This window comes from the organism of the source record quoted next, unplaced genomic scaffold (assembly GCF_019419815.1).
Source record: "Pyrus x bretschneideri cultivar Hongxiangsu unplaced genomic scaffold, Pyrus_bretschneideri_v1 Contig265, whole genome shotgun sequence".
Classification (NCBI taxonomy): domain Eukaryota; kingdom Viridiplantae; phylum Streptophyta; class Magnoliopsida; order Rosales; family Rosaceae; genus Pyrus; species Pyrus x bretschneideri.
In genome coordinates this window covers 911,539-930,281 of record NW_025999574.1, presented here as the reverse complement: position 1 = coordinate 930,281, position 18,743 = coordinate 911,539, and the positions used below count along the sequence as shown (strand labels likewise).

Genomic DNA, 18,743 nt, shown 5'->3' with positions numbered 1-18,743 from the left:
GAAATGACTCATAGACCTACTGAGGCGCCCGCCTAGGCATCAACTCACTTAGGCAGAAAATAAATAACTTTCATTTTGCATTTTATTTTTTTTTTAATAAATTCTAAGAGACTTGTCGAATACTTAAATGAGCACACATTATATGCTTGTTCCTCATGTTTTCATTATGTTCTAATACTTCATAATATATGTGTCATTATATTTTGTAGTTTACGATGAAATTATATATATTTTAAGTATAAACATACACTTATTTACATGAAATATAATGGATTTAGTTAAATCCGTCTAGACCCCGCCTAGCCGTCTAGACGCTAGGCCCCAGCTCGTCACCCGACTAGCACCTAGCGTCTTTTAGAACCTTGGTTGATACCCTTAACCCTACCTCACATTCATCTACCGCACAATAATACCATAAAAGGGCTGAAGAATTACAACCACATGAAGAGAGATGAGGACTTAAATTTCTAAATCCAATTTTGGATTTTATCTTTATATTTTCTCTCTTTCCTTGCTTTATTGTTGGCTTTGATGTTGCCATAATCCATCAATATGATATTGTCTCTGTTTTCTTTTGTTTTTTATTGTTGTTCAATGCAAATTTTGGATCGAACGTAACGTAAGCAGGGGCACTCATTGATAAGTATTGATTAGGATGTAATTCTTTACCGCTTTTGGCTAATTTTGTGTTTAAAACCATTTAGCTAATTATAATTTCTACATTTAGCTCTTTTCAAAAACTATGGTATACCGTTTGTTACGCCTTTACGTGTAATTTCAATTTACGAAGGAAAAATGAATATTATATGATAACCCCTTTATAAACTTTCATGACGTTGGATGTCAGAATATAACATGATATCTCTCCTCTTTTAGTTTTAAGAACTACTTTAGCTGCATATTTAGTTTGAATTGTATTAGATAATATATATGATTTCGGATTTGTGTTGGTATAGCTATGGACAATTATATCTGTGATGGTGTTGCAGGATTGGCCATTTGTTTTAAAATTTTCATATTTTACTTCTCATTCTTATGTATCCTTGTATTGGTAACAAATATTCGAGTTTAGAGCTTTATACGAAATTATTTGGTGGCTGTTTGAAATTTTAGAATTTTCAATTGGTTTTGTGAATTCCTAACTTTTACTCTCATTTGGGTCTGACCCTTTAGCTGTTTTTTTTATGAAATTGCTAATTGATTGCATATTGTTAATTTGATACATTTTGTTTGTTTTAGCTCCAATTTCTTTGCTTTACTAAAATCATTTGGTTCTAAGTTTTTCGTTCTTTCGTTGTTCTGTTTGCATAAAAACATGTTATACAAGTTTGGGGACTAATTTGAAATCATTTGGTGGATGTTTGTAATCAGAGTTTTCTACTCGATTAGTTTTGTTTTAGTCTTAAATGGGGAAGACTCTTTTTGCTCTAAAGTTTGTTAACTGATAGAGATTGCAACTCGCAAGTATAACTTGGTATTGTGTAAGGTGAGTTGATCATGGGGTTTAAGTTTTAACAATTCAACTTCTTAAAATTGGGTAAATGCTGGCATTTGATAGTACTTTGAAGATGGATTTTCAACTCTCTATTGTGCACTTTTTTATTCAGTCTTGGCAGGGCATCATACATGACAAACAAAATAATGGGTCTTAGTAAATGTTGATTTTGTAAAATTCTTCGTTTAAATTTCTAGGTTTTTGATGAATTCTCATTTAGAGTTGGTGACCACCAATCGACTCACCATCAACTTTAGATCAAGATTTGAGCATGCCTTAAAAGTGTAAGTCATTTTTTCATTCTATTTTGTTGATCTTGTCGTCTGAATTTCGTAGAAAGCTTGCATATCGGTTAATTTTCTGACTTGGGTAAACTTTTTATTTGTATTTCTGGAAAATTGCAGCAAGCTTGCATTAAGATTTGGCTCTTCGATCTGAAGGACCATAGGATTGAAGGCTGAATTATTGTAAGTCTGTTCTTCTGTCACAGGGTTTACCCATGTTCTTCTCTCCAATCATTTCTTGACACTATAATAGTAATCTCAATTATTGTGGGATTAAAAGATTAAGATCTGCTTAGATTCTATGTATATACATTTTATAAAGTGAATTAAGTTTTGAAGTTTATGTATTCACGACTAATACATTCAATCCCTTTCATATGGCATGCATATCCATGTATAACAAGCAAAGCATCATTTCATTGGTTCTTAGGTACTGTATCGTCATTTTAGTTACTGTGTAAAAACTATTCATGTCTGTTTCGACTAATACATTGAATCCCCGCAGCGAAGCGCATACATATTTTCTATTATAGTCTATAATGGTTATTTAACTCCTCATTTTGCTCTCTCACATTAAAAACTGGTCAGCTTTATTCCCCACATTATGTTTGAATGAAATTGGATGATTGTTAGCATAACATGTAAAATAAGAACACAAAATTCACCCGCTAAATATGTTCAATACGGATACCCACACATATGGACTGGTTTGGATATGAAGATGAATATGACAAACCGAAACCACCCTTAAGTCTGCTCAGTTTTATATTTTTGAAAATATTATATGTATATATGTGTGTTGGGGACCTTAGGTAGGGTTATGCTCCCGCATCGTTGAATATGAGCTTAAATTCTTGTCGTTGAAAATTTTAGTAGTTTGGAAAGTCACAATTGCATTTTCATAGCACATTCTCTACGTGGACTACGCCTGCGCGTTTCGTGCAAGTGGAATCCTTGCCGGACAACAACACTCAAGTTGGTGGGCTAGTTTTTCCACTCAAATTGCCCAACGGGCTCCACTATTTCAGTCACTTATCTGTCCCCATATATGAGTACATAAATTAAGCATCCGATAAGTCCCTATACTTTAGAAACTCATTTCTGATCAATTGGAGATTTAATTTGGCTTTATATTTGTTTTATACCGGTTTTATACAGTAGCTATCCCCATTAGAGATAGCACTGGAGATGCTTTTAGCACCTTCATGTCTTCCGTTTTTGATGTAAAACATGTCATGCTCTGTACAACTTATCATGCATGTGGTGGAGGGTTGATAACTTGCTAGGTGTGGCCCTTCGGGGAAGTGGTGATGAAATAATTATAATATTTTCAGCAGGTTTTAAATTTTGCCCCGAACCTAATTTCAAAGAAAACTATACCCAATTTTTGGTAGATTATTGAAAGTTATTTTATTAAATTGTATCTACATGCACGTTATGGTTACGTCACCTTCCGGATGACGGCCAACAAGTCTCAATTTCAATGTCCAACTTGATATCGGGTTAAAGTGTGTCAATTTCATAAAAGAAGAAAACAGTGGCTCAAACATCATATATGCTTGATAAAATTGCATATCTACGAGAAAGATCATAATTAAACTCATCTAACTTAAGATTATATATATATATATATATATAACTTCATGATTCGTATCAAGAATGTCGTATTTATAAAGCAAATCTTACAAATTTTATACAGCCAAAGAAAAAACCAAGGAAAAGACAAAATAAATTGGCACAAAGAAGCATACAATAGTGTAACATTCTAATTGGATAACAAAAGAGTAAAAACAAACCACACAAACTCGATCTATCTACACAAAATAGTTAATAACGTTCAACGATTGCAGCATAGAACTTCTTCACAATGCGATTTTGGAACTGAGAAAATGTATTGCTCCATGGCACATTAGACAACAATGAACCAAGAACAACCCAAAACCCGAATGCAAAACCAAGCCCCAAACTCAAATAGAAACCACCGTCTTCAAGTAAATGACCTTCTCTGTGCTTCTCATCACCTACCGGTGGCATGGCCTCATTTGTGCTGCAACGCTCTTCCAATGGAGGTCCTCAAAGTTTATTGCCAGCATAATTGGACAAATCAAAGCTCTGAAGCTGAGTGTTTTTTGGAATCTATTCACTTTGTACTTTGTACTTTGCCAGCATAACCGCAAAGTTTATTACACAAAACAAAACGAATTAAGTTTGATTTTATCTATTCACTTTGTACTTTGTATGAAAAGCTTCATAAGGATTGTCAATTTCCCTAGTACTCACTACACATTTGTGTTTTCTTTTGGTAAAGAACAACAAAAATCAAGCACAGATGAAAACTGCGTTTCAAAGTCGTAACCTACAGGTTATTGCACCTCAAGAGCTTGAGTTTTTCGATGGCAGGTGCTGCCCAGCAAGAAAAGGTACTTCTACCACTGTTCCAGTAACGCCATCTCCAACAACTATGGTGTCTCCCATTTTACTTCTCACACACACTCTCAATTTATTTCACAAATCATATATTTTTATCAAATGATGAGTGATGACGAAGATAAAATGTCTGCAGTACAACAAAGCAAGCCTACATTAAACACCAAAATGATATCTTTACAAGTACGTCAGCAGAATTTCCCTCCGACTCCTCCTTCGCTTTGTTATTGCCTGCTGTAGTAGTACTAGTACTACTGATCATCAAGTCCATTTTGGATCTTTCGATCTTATGATCGTTAAGAATCATACTGAGCTTGCTTTGCATGTCTTTCATAGCAAGGATAGACCCAGTAACGTACCCAAGAAAACTGAGCGAAGGAAACAAATCAGGAATATCAAACCCAATAGCGAGTTTGATTAATCCGTTTAGTAGCAGAAGGAACTCCTTTTGGTCTTTGCATTTTTTTCCCAAATGCTGCCTTTAACACTACGTCATTTGCGAAGCTGCAACACCTATCACTAGAATTGATGGCAAGTCCCTCGTGAGACGTTGAGCCAATGGACTCAACAAGATTCCGTACCACTTCTTCTCTAACGGATCTGAAAGACTGCACACGTTTCGGGCTCAGCAGCTCGAAAATACAAATCTTTCTGAGCGATCTCGATAAATCTCCATAAGGAGCAAAGACCATGCTTCCTTGACCATAAGACATAACCTCTGCCACCAAAACCATAGGACTCTGCGCAAATGCAAGCTCATGTGTCTGCCACCAATATCACACAACTTTCACATCGATAATAGAAGTTCCAAAGAAAAATAGCAGCATCTTATTGTTGAAATATCTCACATCGACTCTATCTACAAGAAAAGAAGAGTTTAAATATCATAACTCCACCATAACTAATATCGAGACCTTTTGTGATAAAACCCCACACATGTCGGACTGTGCAGGTGATAATTAACAAGTTGCTGATAATATATATTGGTGTTGTTGGAAGTGCGCCTTTGGCTCGTCTCTTTAATAATTTGACTCTTGTAACCCTAAAAAAAGCACAGAAATTTACTTACTCAAGAAGAAATGTAGTCACGATGAACGAAAGGCAAGAAACAAAAACACAAGCGAACTTTGGCCTTGTTCAATTGATTGTGGTACATATAGGCTGTGTGTCGCATCCATCGAACTTTGCAGCTTATTCGGGTATTGTTTGTCCGATGCATTATTTCCACGGTATAGGGAGCTATTGTGCAGGTGGCAAGTCTTAGCTCATATGAGGAGCCTTTGAAGTGGCATATAGATGATTAGGTTACACCTGTATCTTGCCTTGTATTTCCTTTGAACTTTTTATTGAGAGATTTTGATTTTAGTGTAGATTTCTTAGGATGGATGGTAGGTTATATGAAGAAAAAAGAAAGGATTAGGTTGTAGATAATGTCATGTGACACACCATGATTCATTAAAAATCTTATCGAAAATCTATCCTCAAAGATCCTAAACAGATGATGACACGTGGAGCAACGAGATTGGTTAAAAATCTTATCGGAAATCTATCCTCAACAATTCTAAATAGGTAACGACATGTGGCGCGACAAAATTAGATAAAAATCTTATTGAAATCTATCCACAAAATTGTACTTTCAGATAATGACACATGGTGTGACGAGATTTGGTTAAAAATCATATCCGAAATTTAAAAAAAAAAATCTTTATTATTTTATAAAATAACAAATACTAATATTTTAAAACGAATTGCCTGTGATATTCAGTTTATAGATAGAGATGCAATAGGTAATTACTCTTAATTAAAAGTAGTAACTATTTACTTGAGGGGGTTGAATTACCTATGGTCATAGGAAGCTTTTACACACTGCAACTGCTCTAAGGAAAGAAGCTTGCGGTAAGGGAAGACATGGCTGGATATTTTTCAAACTTTTAATATTGTAGCGGGAATCCTTTTTGGCGCCGGTTTTGGTAACTTCCAAATTTTTTTACCATGCTTGGTCCTTGTCAAGTAACATGGTCCCCCCAAATGTGATGGTAACACGTGGCCAAATATGCAGACACACACACTTGAACACGTGCACGTTAATCTGTACACATGCTTTAGTATGACTACGATAGTAATACTAATACATATGGTAGAATAGTTGATGGAGGTAGAACATTCGATCATATTAGTATAGAGTGTGTGAAAGAAATCAATTTTTATCACATTGCTTTAGTCTAAAGTAGGGGGAAAAGGCATTGTAGATGCCATCAATTCGTTGCCACTCGATTTCACTCTATTTACAACAATGCCAGCTAGCTAGGGAGGGTAATTCTCAAAAGTTCAGAGGGTAATTTTGTTTGTATGGTTTAGCACAGAGCCACTCGATTTCATGATATTTATAACAATGCCAGCCAAATGGGGGTTGGGTTTGGAGGGTAGGGTAATTCTAACAAATTCAAGGGTAATTTTGTTTGTTTTGTTTTGCACTCGGTGGGATCGACATTTGTGTGGAAAGTTGAAGGAAGATGAAAGGTGCAGGAGGTGGGTTACAAGAGAGAGCCTTTGGCTTGCAGAGAGGGAGGGAGAGAAAGAGCTTGCGGCTTGCAAAATCACAATGATAGAAGAAGAAGGTATTTATCAAATATAGCCAAATATTAGCCTCTAATTTCAAAAATGTCATTATTTATAAAAACTTTAAAATATATCCAAAATATCACTTAAATAGACACAAATACCCTTAATTCATACAAATAACTAGTTGTTGATTAAAAGATTCTTGTGCGATAATCAAGTGGTGCTTTCACCAAATACCCTTAATTCATACAAATAACTAGTTGTTGATTAAAAGATTCTTGTGCGATAATCAAGTGGTGCTTTCACTAATTTTTCTAATATGCACCTGAAGAATTTTTATCCCGTAAACCTTAAAATATGCTATTTTCACTTTCTAAGAACACAACAAATTTCTCGATTCACTACCATAGTCAATGATAACCTTCAAACAAAATCTAGACACGGATAACACCCTTAATAATGCAATGGTGGAAAATTAAATACGAAGCACATATAATCCAAAGGAAAATTGAGATAAATAATGTTACAAAAATTGACAGTTCATTCTTCCATAAACACTCATCTTCGTTTAGGGGTGTACAATTCTTCACCAACAGTCGATGCCTTCATTAGGTCTCCTCCAATTTTAAGGTTTAACAGTGAGAACTCTTCATCTAATAGGGTTTTGGTTTTTTAAGTCGAGTCTCTAGTAGGAGTGTTCTTCGTTTCCATCAAAATTAGAGAGTTGAATGCTCTGGAATGGTGGCTCTCAAGGGTCTATGGCCCTTGCAAATATAGGGAGAGACAAGATTTCTAGGAAGAACTAGCTGGCCTTTACGGTCTTTGCGGTCCAAGATGGTGTGTGGGAGGAGATTTTAATGTGGTGAGGTTCGAAAACGACAAGTCAAACAGGGGAAGGTCCACTGCAAGTATGAGGATTTTTAACCAGTTTATCTAGGACTCTAAACTCATTGACCCAGATCTGCTCAACGCTCAGTTCACTTGGTCTAATTTTCGAGAAGAAATAGTTTGCCGAAGATTAGACAGATTCTTACTCTCTGGTGGTTGGGAGGAGTCGTTTCCACACGCAAGGCAAAAGGCTCTGGCAAGGGTAACCTTTGATCATTGCCCAATCGAATTAGATACCAACAAGGTGAAGTGGGGGCTAGGCCCTTTTAGGTTCAAGAACTCATGGCTACAACATCTAGACTTTAGAAACAATCTCAAAGAGTGGTGGCATTCTGCGATAGTCGAAGGTTGGGAAGGTTACAAATTTTCCAATAAGTTAAAAATTATTAAAAAGAAGTTGCAATCTTGGAGCAAGGAGGTCTTCGATGACACTGAGAGAAATCTTAAGGAAGCCCATGCCAAATTAGAGGAATTTGACTTTAAACGTTAGTGATTTATGGGTTAAAATATTCATTTGTTGGTCATTCATGTTTTATGCTGCAACTTTACAACTCCATACCAATTTGACGTCATGTTTTCTCATTATATGCAGTCGGTGTAAGATATGGAGAAAGATTTTGTACCCTCTTATTATCATCCATTAACATCATCTCCTTTCACACATTATTTTTTGTCTTATTATCTCTATAAATAAAATTAATATAAGATATTGACAGAATTTAACCGTGACCATTCAAATAAAAAAAACATGAAAAGGTAAAAAAATTAAGAAGGTGTAAATCTCCTCCGTAAGATATTGGCCATCATTTTTGCAGATAGCATTATTTGCCGTACCTGTACATATATCTTTCTATATCGGGCCCACACTTGGGGTATCTTTACGAGGATCATTCAAACTCTTTATTCAGCTCCGGGCTGTGGCTCTTGAAGAAGCTCAAGAACACACACTACATTCATCAGCTTGCCTTCACCAATGATCCAGATCTTCAAAATACGTTTTTTACAAGCTGTGTAAAGTACTGAATTCCTGTATTTAATGCACTTAGCTTAGCCATCAGGTGTTAAGCTTCCTTGAATCTCGGATGGTTCCTCAGGGAGGGCAGATTTGTGGGTTTTTGGTTTTTAGGGTTTCACGATTGGTTTGCTCCTGGAGGTTGTTACGCTTCCTTGAAAATCTGCATCTTTGCATTTCTTATGTGCTTTGTGTTTGTGGTTCTATATGGTTTGATGACCTTTTCCTCAAAATTTTAAATATTTTTCTATTTAATTTGAACTGTTAAGATGTTTTACATTGTGGATTCACTTATAGAAGCTGCACTCTCATTGTTTAGGTGTACAATGAGTCGATTCGTAGGCATTAATGTATGGCGGAGAAAGCATGGAAGAGAGATTTGGGATTAGGGATAGGGAAACAGAGGAAAAGAATATGATAGAGGAATGGGTTCAGTTCATTTTCACTATTTTTTTAACTGATTTGGGATTTTGTTCGGGTTTGAGGCCATCATTGGCGTTTTTATGTTGTTCTTGCGATTTTGCGTGGTAGGGTTTCTAAATTTTATCGTTGATCATTTGGTTTTTTGTGTGTGTTGGTTTGTTTGCTTTGCAGGTTGTGTTTGTGCTGGGACAACATTTTCCACCTTCTATTTGCACTGGGATGACTGCGTTTTAAAACTGTTGAGGGTGAGATTTACATATGGAAACATTCCATTTTTTTTCCAAATATGTGCATTTAGTTATCTTTAATTTTAAAATTTAAAAATTAAATCGTTATTTGAGTAAAATGTTTTCCATTGCTCTCAAACCCTAGACTCCAGTCGAACTCACTTCCTTCAAGGCCACTTCAGCTCTTCGACTCGCTGCCCAGAAGATCAAGTTCTCAAGGTTTGATGTTTCATCAATTTCTTCCCCCTCAACGATTATTTTGGTCTTTCTTGCGTACTGATTTTTTTATTTTTGTTCATTTTATTGACGAAGAGAACAACGCCTTTTGTAATATTTGTAGTCATTTACGCACAGATTCATAAAGTGGTGTTAACGAGCATGAGGCGAGGACTCCATATTTCCCTCTTGCTTTGCTGTACTGGTCGTGCTACGTGATGGAACTGCGGCAGTGCTCTTCAGCTGCTTTGTTCTTCAATCATGATATGTTGCTTTTAATTTTTGGGGCAAAGCTTAAGGGAGATTGTGAAATACTGCACTGAGGTCCTCCCCCAACAAAGCCGTCAATGGCCTCCTCGCCCAAGGTCCTCCGCCTATTTCCCTCTCCTCACTTTGTCTCTCTAAAATTTCAGATTTATTTCTCTAATTTTTTTAACTTGAAGTTTTTAGTTTTTTCTATTTTGGTTCTGGGTACTTTGTCTCTCTCACTCTGCAAATTTGAGCAGCAACGCACACATCTTTGTGTTCTTCACTTCAGACAGTTCCGTATTACAGGTACATCCACTTTCTATCTATCTTTTTTTTTATCTTTTCTGTAAAGTGATTAGAGTTGTTTCGGTTATAATTGTGTCAAGGTTGTAGTTAGGATTGAAATTATTGATTGTCCAGTTTTTGCTATGTGGAATTGGATGTGGGTTTTGTGTTAAAAGTCAACAATTTGTGTGCAATAATAGGGATTGAGTTTCAAAGTTGTGTGCTTTGTGCATCAATTGGTGAATTAATTTGATTGGTTCTGTTTTTTGAGATTGAAATTTGAAACAAATATTCATGTTTTTGTGGCGTAAGTTGGTGAATGAATTTGATTGGTTTTGTGTGCCTACGCTGTTAAAGAAAAGCAGAAACAAAACCAAACGAAAAAGAAAATTAACAAGAGTGATCGAGCAATGATGAATAACCTTAACAACGTCGGTGACCCTGAGTAGCGTGAACTCGAATTATAGGTACTGACCTTTCCTTTTTGTGTTGAATTTTTTTTTAATGATTTAGGGTCAGATTTGAAATGGGGAATTGCTGCGGTTGTAGGAGAGCTTGATCATGGTGATGCAGGTACAAGAAAAATTGAGGTGTTAATTTGATTTTATGTTTACTTTGGAGTTTTGGATAATGATCATGAATTTTGGTGCAAGGTATGAGATTTGTTTAAATTTTTGCTTTTATGATTTTATTACTGGATTGGACTAGCTGGGGGCTATGGGTCTCTTCGAATTTGGATATTCTAGGGTTTCTGACGAGTTTTCTGTTTGTGGTTTTGGTTTTTAGGGTTCGGATTTTGAGTGTGGCTATAGTTTTTTGGGGCTTTTGTGTGTAGGCTTCCAAGCTTTTTGTGCTTGGGCTATATAATTTCAGATTTTCCCTTTTGACTTCTTTTTTGAAGAAAATTTTAATTTTGTGTGCTCTGAAGGTTGAATACGTAGGGATCTATCTGTTTTTATATTTTTGTGCATTTTGAGAATAACGTTTCCTGTTTTTTACGGTTTTGTATCATATTTTATGAGTTTGTGCTCTTTCTTTATCCTTGCAATAGATTTTGCATTCCTTGGTGGGAAGTCAATGGAAACCCTACTGCTTGGATTTGGCTCTCCATTCACATTGAACACATAATCTATTTAGCATAACAAGATGCCCATTCCTTTCTTCAGTTGGAAGAAAATGCAAACCCTATCAATGTCTGTAACTGCAAGCAAACATGAGGAGACACAAATTGGGCAGAAGAAACCAAAAACAAAATTACGAGAAAAACCAATGTGGCAGCAAGCAGTCTGGCAATTCTCCAAGAAATATGACAACTACCAATACGGACGACAATGTCGTCCTTCTCAGATCTCCCCCACGAACTCCTTTCCGTTTGGATCATCTCAATTTTGTAACCTATTATTACACTCATTCCTCTGTCCTTTTCCTGTTTAGTTGATATAGAATGAGTTTTTGGTTGTTTTAGAGAATTTTTGTTTTCTTACCTGTGGAAAGAAATGGAAGGGTGAAAAAAGGTTGTTTTTTCCATTTTTTATTTCTGTGTTCATAGTTGTTTCAATGGATCTTCGTCTAATATAAATAGAGCTAAATTGAATGCCTATTTTTCTGCATTGTATTTGACTTTTTAAATTCATTCCTTTTTCTTGATGAATGTAATTTGCTTTTGCAGTTCAAACTTTTCCTGCAAGAAGATTTAAGCTTCGAATTGGATTGAGGTATAAATGTTTCCACTTATTTAGTGTGCTCAATTGATTATTGCTTTGAATGCATTGTGGTTTGGAACATGATTTAGTACGTATTTGATTGACAGTGAGAGATTGAGAGATTTATGTTTTGGGATCAGACAGAATCCCTTTAACCACAGACTATTTTTCGTGAGTTTTTTTTTAGTGAGACGATGTTATTAAAATGCAGTTGCTAATTCTTTTTTGTAATTGATCAAATCCAAATGTGGTTAATTTTAAGAAGGTTTTCAACATAACTTATACTCTTCATACCATTTGTTGCCTCTTCATTTTTTACCCTTTTATTTCTCTGCAAGTCTGCTTCTCTTATTTTGTGTGTCTGTTTGTGTGTGTGTGTGTGTGTAGAGAGAGAGGGAATGGCTTACATTCGGAGTGATCAAGAGGTGAGTGATTTTATTCAAATACAATGATTTCATGTCTTTTATTCATTTTTGTGTGTTGATTAGCATTTGTTTTCTATAATTTGGAGTGTGAACCATGAGTTACTTTACAGTAGTCTGTCTCATTGAGTTGCAGTTTCTTCCTTATGCACACGAGGCAATTCCACGAGGTTATTCTGAGCACACAGTGTAAGAGCAACCATATAAGCTCTATAACAAACTAGCCAAGAACATAAGATTTAACCAACTAAATCACAATCATCACTCCAAATATTCTGTATATGCAAATACTGAAGTAATATCTGCAACACATACCAGCAAAACTGTTTGCCGAAGTCTTTCCCGTGTGTTCTGTCATAATAGTCCTTCATAGTTTGTTGTATGATCTCCCTATCCCACACATGGTGAATATTGGATTTGTTTCTGTACCAACGCAAGGCTATCGTGTTTCCTCCCTCATCTGTCCTGAACCCGACATGCATCGGGTGATGAATATCTCCCACAAAGTGTGACAAGAAAACCAAGGTCTCAGCCATATTATATCGACGGTCAGATGTGCCTTCTGTGTAGTGTGAAAACTGAGAGGTGAAGTTTTGGACGGTACCAGCAACACACATGTTCTTTACGGCATTGATCAAAGGAAAGAATAGTGCTAGACACCATATCATAACTATGTTCAACAAATTAGGATTAAGAGCCATTAGAGAAATCTACACACAACCTTCTCCTCTCTGCAAAACTCAATGCTCTCCAAGTTATAGGTAATTGGAACAATAAGAGCGTATTTTTGTGAGAGCAGGGGCTTGTGGTTTTTATACTACAAAATCTGGATTACCCTATAATAATCCTACAAGGAATACAAGACCAAATCCTTGTACAAGTATGAGTTCTATTCTCAAGCCAACAATAGAGTTTCAATCCAAACCAAAGTTGAATTAACTCTTATAAACACATTAAGACCTCTTTATAACAATCTGAAATAACAATGATTATTACTAAACTGTGAGAATCACACTCATACTCTAACAGACAGTACTCAAGGAGGGCATGTTTGAGGACCTGAGCTTGGCCAACAAGCAGCTCCGGTTTGTTTTGATATTTTAATGGTGTGCTTGCTCTTGAATTGGCGAGAGATGGTCCGGCAGCTGCTCAATCAGCTCAAAGTCTTGGTTGACGAGTGCAAGAGGACCTTCCAGGTTTGTGATTTTCCATTGTTTTGTTATTAGGGTGCTTTAATTTGTTAGAAAACATAAGTTTAGTGTTCACATTCTTGCTCTGTGTGTTTTTAATCTTTTCTAACTGACTACTATGTTCTGATTCATTATCCTGTTAGTTATGTGTCCCTCTATTCATTCTTGATTGTGTTGAATTTATTCAAGTTAAGTGTGTCTTATTCATGCAGTTACGGCTGAAACGGTTCCCACCGCAACGCGTGGGCTTATTATCTAGTATAGTCTATAATGGTTATTTAACTCTTCATTTTGCTCTCGCATTATGTTTTAATGAAATTGGATGATCGTGAGCATAACATTGATTTTTGTGGAGCATAACATGTAAAATAAGAATGCAAAATTTACCCGCTAAATATTTTCAATACGGATACCCACACGTTTGGATAGGTTTGGATATGAAGTTGAAGTCTACTCTGTTTTATGAAAAACCGAAACCACCCTTAAGTCTGCTCTGTTTGATATGAAGTTGAATATGAAAAACCGAAACCACCCTGAAGTCTGCGCGTTCGTGCAAGTGGAATCCTTGCCGGACAACAACACTCAAGTTGGTGGGCTAGTTATTCCACTCAAATTGCCCAACGGGCTCCACTATTTCAGTCACTCATCTGTCCCTATATATGAGTACGTAAATTAAGTATCCGATGAGTTGCTATACTTTAGACTCATTTCTGATCAATTGGAGATTTAATTTGTCTTTATATTTGTTTTATAACGGTTTTATACAGTAGCTGCCCCTATTAGGGACAGCACTGGCCATGCTTTTAGTACCTTCATGTCTTCCGTTTTTGCTCTAAAACATGTCATGCCCTGAACAACTTATCATGCATGTAGTGGACGGTTGATAACCTGTTAGGTGTGGCCCTTCGGGAATGTGGTGTTGAAATAATTATAATATTTTCAGCAGGTTTTAAATTTAAGCCTGAACCTATTTTCAAAGAAAAGTATATCCAATTTTTGGTAGATTATTTGAAGTTATTTTATTAAATTGGATCTGCATGCACGTTATGGCTCCATCACATTCTAAGTGATGGCCAACGCGTCTTGATTTCAGTGTTCAACTTGACATCGGGTTAAGATGTGTCAATTTCATAAAAGAAGAAAACAGTGGCTCAAGCAGCGTATATGATTAGGAAAATTGCATATCTACGAGAGAGATCATAATTAAACTCATCTAACTTAAGATTATACATACATATATATACATACATATATATATATATATATATAACTTCATGATCCGTATCAGGAATGTCGTATTTATAAAGCAAATTTTACAATTTTATACGGCCAAAGAAAAAAAACCAAGGAAAAGACAAAATAAATTGCTACAAAGAAGCATACAACTGTGTAACATTCTAATTGGATAACAAAAGAGTAAAAACAAATCACACAAACTCGATCTATCTACACAAAATAGTTAATAACATTCAACGATTGCAGCATAGAACTTCTTCACAATGCGATTTTGGAATTGAGAAAATGTATTGCTCCATGGCACGTTAGACAACAATGAACCAAGAACAACCCAAAACCCAAATGCAAAACCAAGCCCCAAACTCAGATAGAAACCACCGTCTTCAAGTAAATGACCTTCACTGTGCTTCTCATCACCTACCGGTGGCATGGCCTCATTTGTACTGCAACGCTCTTCCAATGGAGGTCCGCAAAGTTTATTGCCAGTATAACTAAACAAATCAAAGCTCTGAAGTTGAGTGCTTTTTGGAATCTGCCCAGTTAGATTGTTATAGGACAAATTCAAATTATTAAGAAATGTCAAATTCGAGATGCTTGGAGAAATTTCGCCAGAAAGTTGGTTCACAGACAAATCAAGCGACTCTAACGCTCCCATATCACCGATTTTGGAAGGGATTCTTCCGGTCAGAAGATTACCGGATAAATTCAACGTTTGTAGGTTAATGAGGTTGGTCAGCTCTTCAGGGATTTCTCCAAATAATATGTTTCTTGAAAGGTCCAAGCTAGTTACCAAACGAAGCACTGTGCTATATTTCACTTCTCTGCCTTTGGCCACAAAATCCGCATTCTCTGTGTAGGTGTCGATGTTCCTCCGATTATTAAACGAATCAATATAAAAACGAGAAATGATGAATTCAATACTGGGAGCTTCTTTGCTTGAAAATTTAGTGGCCATGGATGACAACTTTTGGAAACACCTTGGTATCGTTCCCGAGAGATTGTTATGCGCAAGGTCCAAGATTTGGAGCTTTGTGAGACTACAAAGTTCATCAGGAATGGTGCCTTGGAACATATTTGAGCGAAGAATAAGAACCACCAAGCTTTGGCCAAACCATATTGGAATGCTTCCAACAAACTTATTTCCACGAAGGTCAAGAAGGATTAACTCCCGACAGTTTTGTAGGGACACGGGTAATTCTCCAGATAGGCTATTATTGCGCAAGTGCAATGATTGAAGGGAAAGTAAGTCGCCAATAGAGCTTGGGATTTTCCCCGTCAAATTGTTGTTTTCTAAATTCACAACTGTCAAGTTAGGCCAATGTAACAGACAATTCGGAATTTCCCCAGCGAGGAGATTGTTGTCAAGAAGAAGAACTCGAAGGTTTTTAGGTACATCACTCCTATCACAAAAGAAGTGAGAGAGAGTTCCCGAAAATGATGAATTGGAAAGATCTAGTGCAATCACTGCCGAAGACACAAGTGGCAATGAACCGTTGAATTGGTTAGATCCTAAAAAAATTACAACTTCTAGAGCAGAGTAATCCAACCAGTGGGTAGAAGCTATATTTGGAACCTCCCCAGACAATTGATTACGAGAGAGATCCACATAGATTACTTGATATATCGGGTTTCCAAGAAAAGAAATGTTCCACAACCAAGCCGGAATGGTACCTGAAATTCCTGTACTGGACATATTAAGATAGGACAAGTGTTTTTGACTCTGAAGCCATGCGGGCAACTGTGATGGGTCCAGACGCCAAGAACTTAAACTCAACCTAAAAAGTTGAAAAGGAGGAACCCAGTCCGGGCTAGTTTTAAGAGTCAAGGAGTTCTTATTTGCATAAAAGGTAGACAATCTTGTAAGATTAGTAAAATGAACTTCAGAGACAACACCCTCGAATGAATTGTGATCAATGACCAACTCCTCTAAGAGTGATAGATTTCCTAAAGACACTGGAATGGGACCTGATATTGAATTATTTGAAAGATCAAGGATGCGTAAATTTTTAAAAATTCTCAGCTGATCAGATAAATGACCTGAAAAGTTATTATCCGAAAGCTGTAAGGAATCTATTTGACCAAAACTACAGCTAGACAAACTTTCAAAGATTTCTGATACCCTCCCCCGGAAATTGTTTGACGATACATCAAAAGAAGTCAACTTACAAAGATTTCCCAATGAGTTTGGGATTTCCCCTTCAAGCTGATTAGAACGTAATGAAAGATCAACAAGGGCTGTCAAGTTTCTAAGGGAACTCAAAATTTCACCATGGAAAGCATTGAAAGAAAGATCAAGGGACTCAAGATGGTTCAAACTGCACAACCATTGAGGTATGGTAGAGTTGAAATAGTTGGAGGACAGATCAAGAACTTTAAGACTTGTCAAGTTCTGAATACCACTTGGCATGTGATAAAGTTTGCAGCATGACAAATGCAACTCGACCAGGAGAGAAGGGAGTGTGTTGACTTGTAACCAATGAGATGCCCTGGTAAGATCTACCCAACTCATTTCAAGATGTTTCAACTGAGAAAGACCAGAAAGCCATTTGAGATTCTCGACCTTCCAACCACCATTGTAAGAAAGGTCCAGATAACGCAGGCTTGAGAGATTTCCCAACTTAGGAGGAACGGTTCCCATGAACCCTGCATCCGAGAGGTTAAGATACCTTAAACCTTTAAGAGAACCAAGAAAGCTGGGAAACTGTCGTCCTCCAAAATCATTGTAGCTCAAGTCCAAGTAGGTGAGATGCTTTAAATTGAGTAGAGAAGGATTTACCTTACCACCCAGCCCATGGCGCTCACCAGTCACTTCATCATAATAACCAGCAAGGTGGAGCTCGCGGACATGACCGGTTAAATTGTCGCAGGCAACACCGGTCCAGGTGCAACAATCGCCTTCAGCAGCCCAAGAGGAAAGCAGATTTGAAGAATCATCGAGATCTTTCTTGAACATAAGAAGTGTTTGTCTCTCATTTTGTTGGCAAGGCACATTCAGGTTTCCATTGCATAAGCCAAGAGTAATAGACGTAATGCATAGAAAGCTGAGTAGCGGAACAACTCTCATGACTCTATCCATATAGATATCAAGTAGGTGATTGGTGTGAGGAATGAGTAATTTAGAGTGCTATTTATACACACGTTAGTAAAGATATTTATGTGGTCCCTCCAAATATAATATTGTTATCTTTCCTTATTTATACACACCTTATATATTGTTATCTTTCCTTTTCACAGCAACTACCAATTTAGCCTCATTATATTTATGTGGTCCCTCCAAATATAATATCCTCTCATGTCAAAGCTGTGACTTTGTCATGCATGTTTTACAAGAAAACTCGTCGGTAATGGAGAGATTTTCAGTGTAATCGGAACATGGGATGGTACAACACGTGTAACTATACAAATGATGAGATATGTGTGTTATTAAAATTTTCTATTACTTATATAAAAACACGTTATGTAACACTCGTATTCCAATCACAATAAAAAAATTCTCATGGTAAATAGATGGTGACAGCTAACAACGTTTTTTTCAGACCAATAGATAAAGCTTGAGTACCACTTTGACAAGTCAGACTAAACCTACTAAAATTGAACCATATACAACTAGTATTGTAGGATAAGTGTTAATTTATATGGTCCTCTTTTCTGATGGACCCTTTGCCTATGAATTATTCTCAAATGTCACATATCACCTTATATATTGTTATCTTTCCTTTTCACAGCAACTACCAATTCAGCCCTATTATATTTATGTGGTCCTTCCAAATATAATATCCTCTCATGTTAAAGCTGTGACTTTGTCATGCATGTTTTACAAGAAAACTCGTTAGTAATAGAGAGATTTTCAGTGTAACCGGAACACGGGATGGTACAACACGTGTAACTATACAAATGATGAGATATATGTGTTATCAAAATTTTCTATCACTTATATAAAAACACGTTACGTAACACTCGTGTTCCAGTCACAATAAAAAATTTCTCTTGGTAATAGACGGTGACGGAGCTAACAACGTTTTTTTCAAACCAATACATGAAGCTTGAGTACCACTTTGGCAAGTCAGACTAAACCTACTAAAATTGAACCATAGACAACTGGTATTGTAGGATAAGTGTTAATT

The 18,743-nt window shown here is 36.4% G+C and overlaps 2 protein-coding genes and 1 long non-coding RNA gene across 44 annotated transcripts; 2 read left to right on the top strand and 1 right to left on the bottom strand.

The window, feature by feature from the left end:
• The first annotated feature begins 1,608 nt into the window (after positions 1-1,608).
• On the top strand, positions 1,609-2,149 carry LOC125478767. Its single transcript, XR_007259562.1, has 2 exons — positions 1,609-1,779; positions 1,900-2,149. It is a non-coding gene; the product is annotated as an uncharacterized LOC125478767 (long non-coding RNA).
• A 6,285-nt stretch (positions 2,150-8,434) lies between these two features.
• Positions 8,435-13,772, top strand: LOC103938869. Of its 42 annotated transcripts, none has more exons than XR_007259547.1 (10): positions 8,478-8,809; positions 9,263-9,336; positions 9,464-9,537; positions 9,659-9,899; positions 9,978-10,089; positions 10,426-10,535; positions 10,618-10,641; positions 11,120-11,783; positions 12,159-12,196; positions 13,223-13,682. XR_007259547.1 is itself a non-coding variant. In XM_048587306.1 (9 exons), the coding sequence occupies exons 4-9, from the start codon at positions 9,882-9,884 to the stop codon at positions 13,295-13,297; spliced, it is 351 nt and encodes a 116-aa protein (XP_048443263.1). In that variant the 5' UTR covers positions 8,435-8,667; positions 9,263-9,336; positions 9,471-9,537; positions 9,659-9,881; the 3' UTR covers positions 13,298-13,682. The 42 variants fall into 42 exon arrangements, 13 of the variants coding, with proteins under 13 accessions (XP_048443263.1, XP_048443264.1, XP_048443260.1 ...); XR_007259531.1 differs by lacking the exon at positions 10,426-10,535 and having other exon boundaries at positions 8,480-8,809; positions 10,582-10,641; positions 11,738-11,783; ... (1 more) ...; positions 13,223-13,389; positions 13,596-13,772; XR_007259541.1 differs by having other exon boundaries at positions 8,484-8,809; positions 10,041-10,089; positions 10,618-10,721; positions 11,235-11,783.
• Positions 13,773-14,667: 895 nt separating this feature from the next.
• On the bottom strand, positions 14,668-17,721 carry LOC125478765 (receptor-like protein EIX2). The gene has a single exon (XM_048587298.1). The coding sequence runs from the start codon at positions 17,693-17,695 to the stop codon at positions 14,843-14,845; it is 2,853 nt and encodes a 950-aa protein (XP_048443255.1). The 5' UTR covers positions 17,696-17,721; the 3' UTR covers positions 14,668-14,842.
• Between the last annotated feature and the right edge of the window lie 1,022 nt (positions 17,722-18,743).

Excerpts from the sequence above, each read along its gene's own strand:
- LOC103938869 (XM_048587306.1), top strand. Across the intron at positions 10,090-10,581 it reads CAGACAGTTCCGTATTACAG|GGTCAGATTTGAAATGGGGA; the intron begins GTACATCCACTT and ends TTAATGATTTAG. Across the intron at positions 11,784-12,156 it reads AAGCTTCGAATTGGATTGAG|AGAGAGAGAGGGAATGGCTT; the intron begins GTATAAATGTTT and ends GTGTGTGTGTGT.
- LOC125478765 (XM_048587298.1), bottom strand. The coding sequence starts at position 17,695 with ATGGATAGAGTCATGAGAGTTGTTCCGCTACTCAGCTTTCTATGCATT.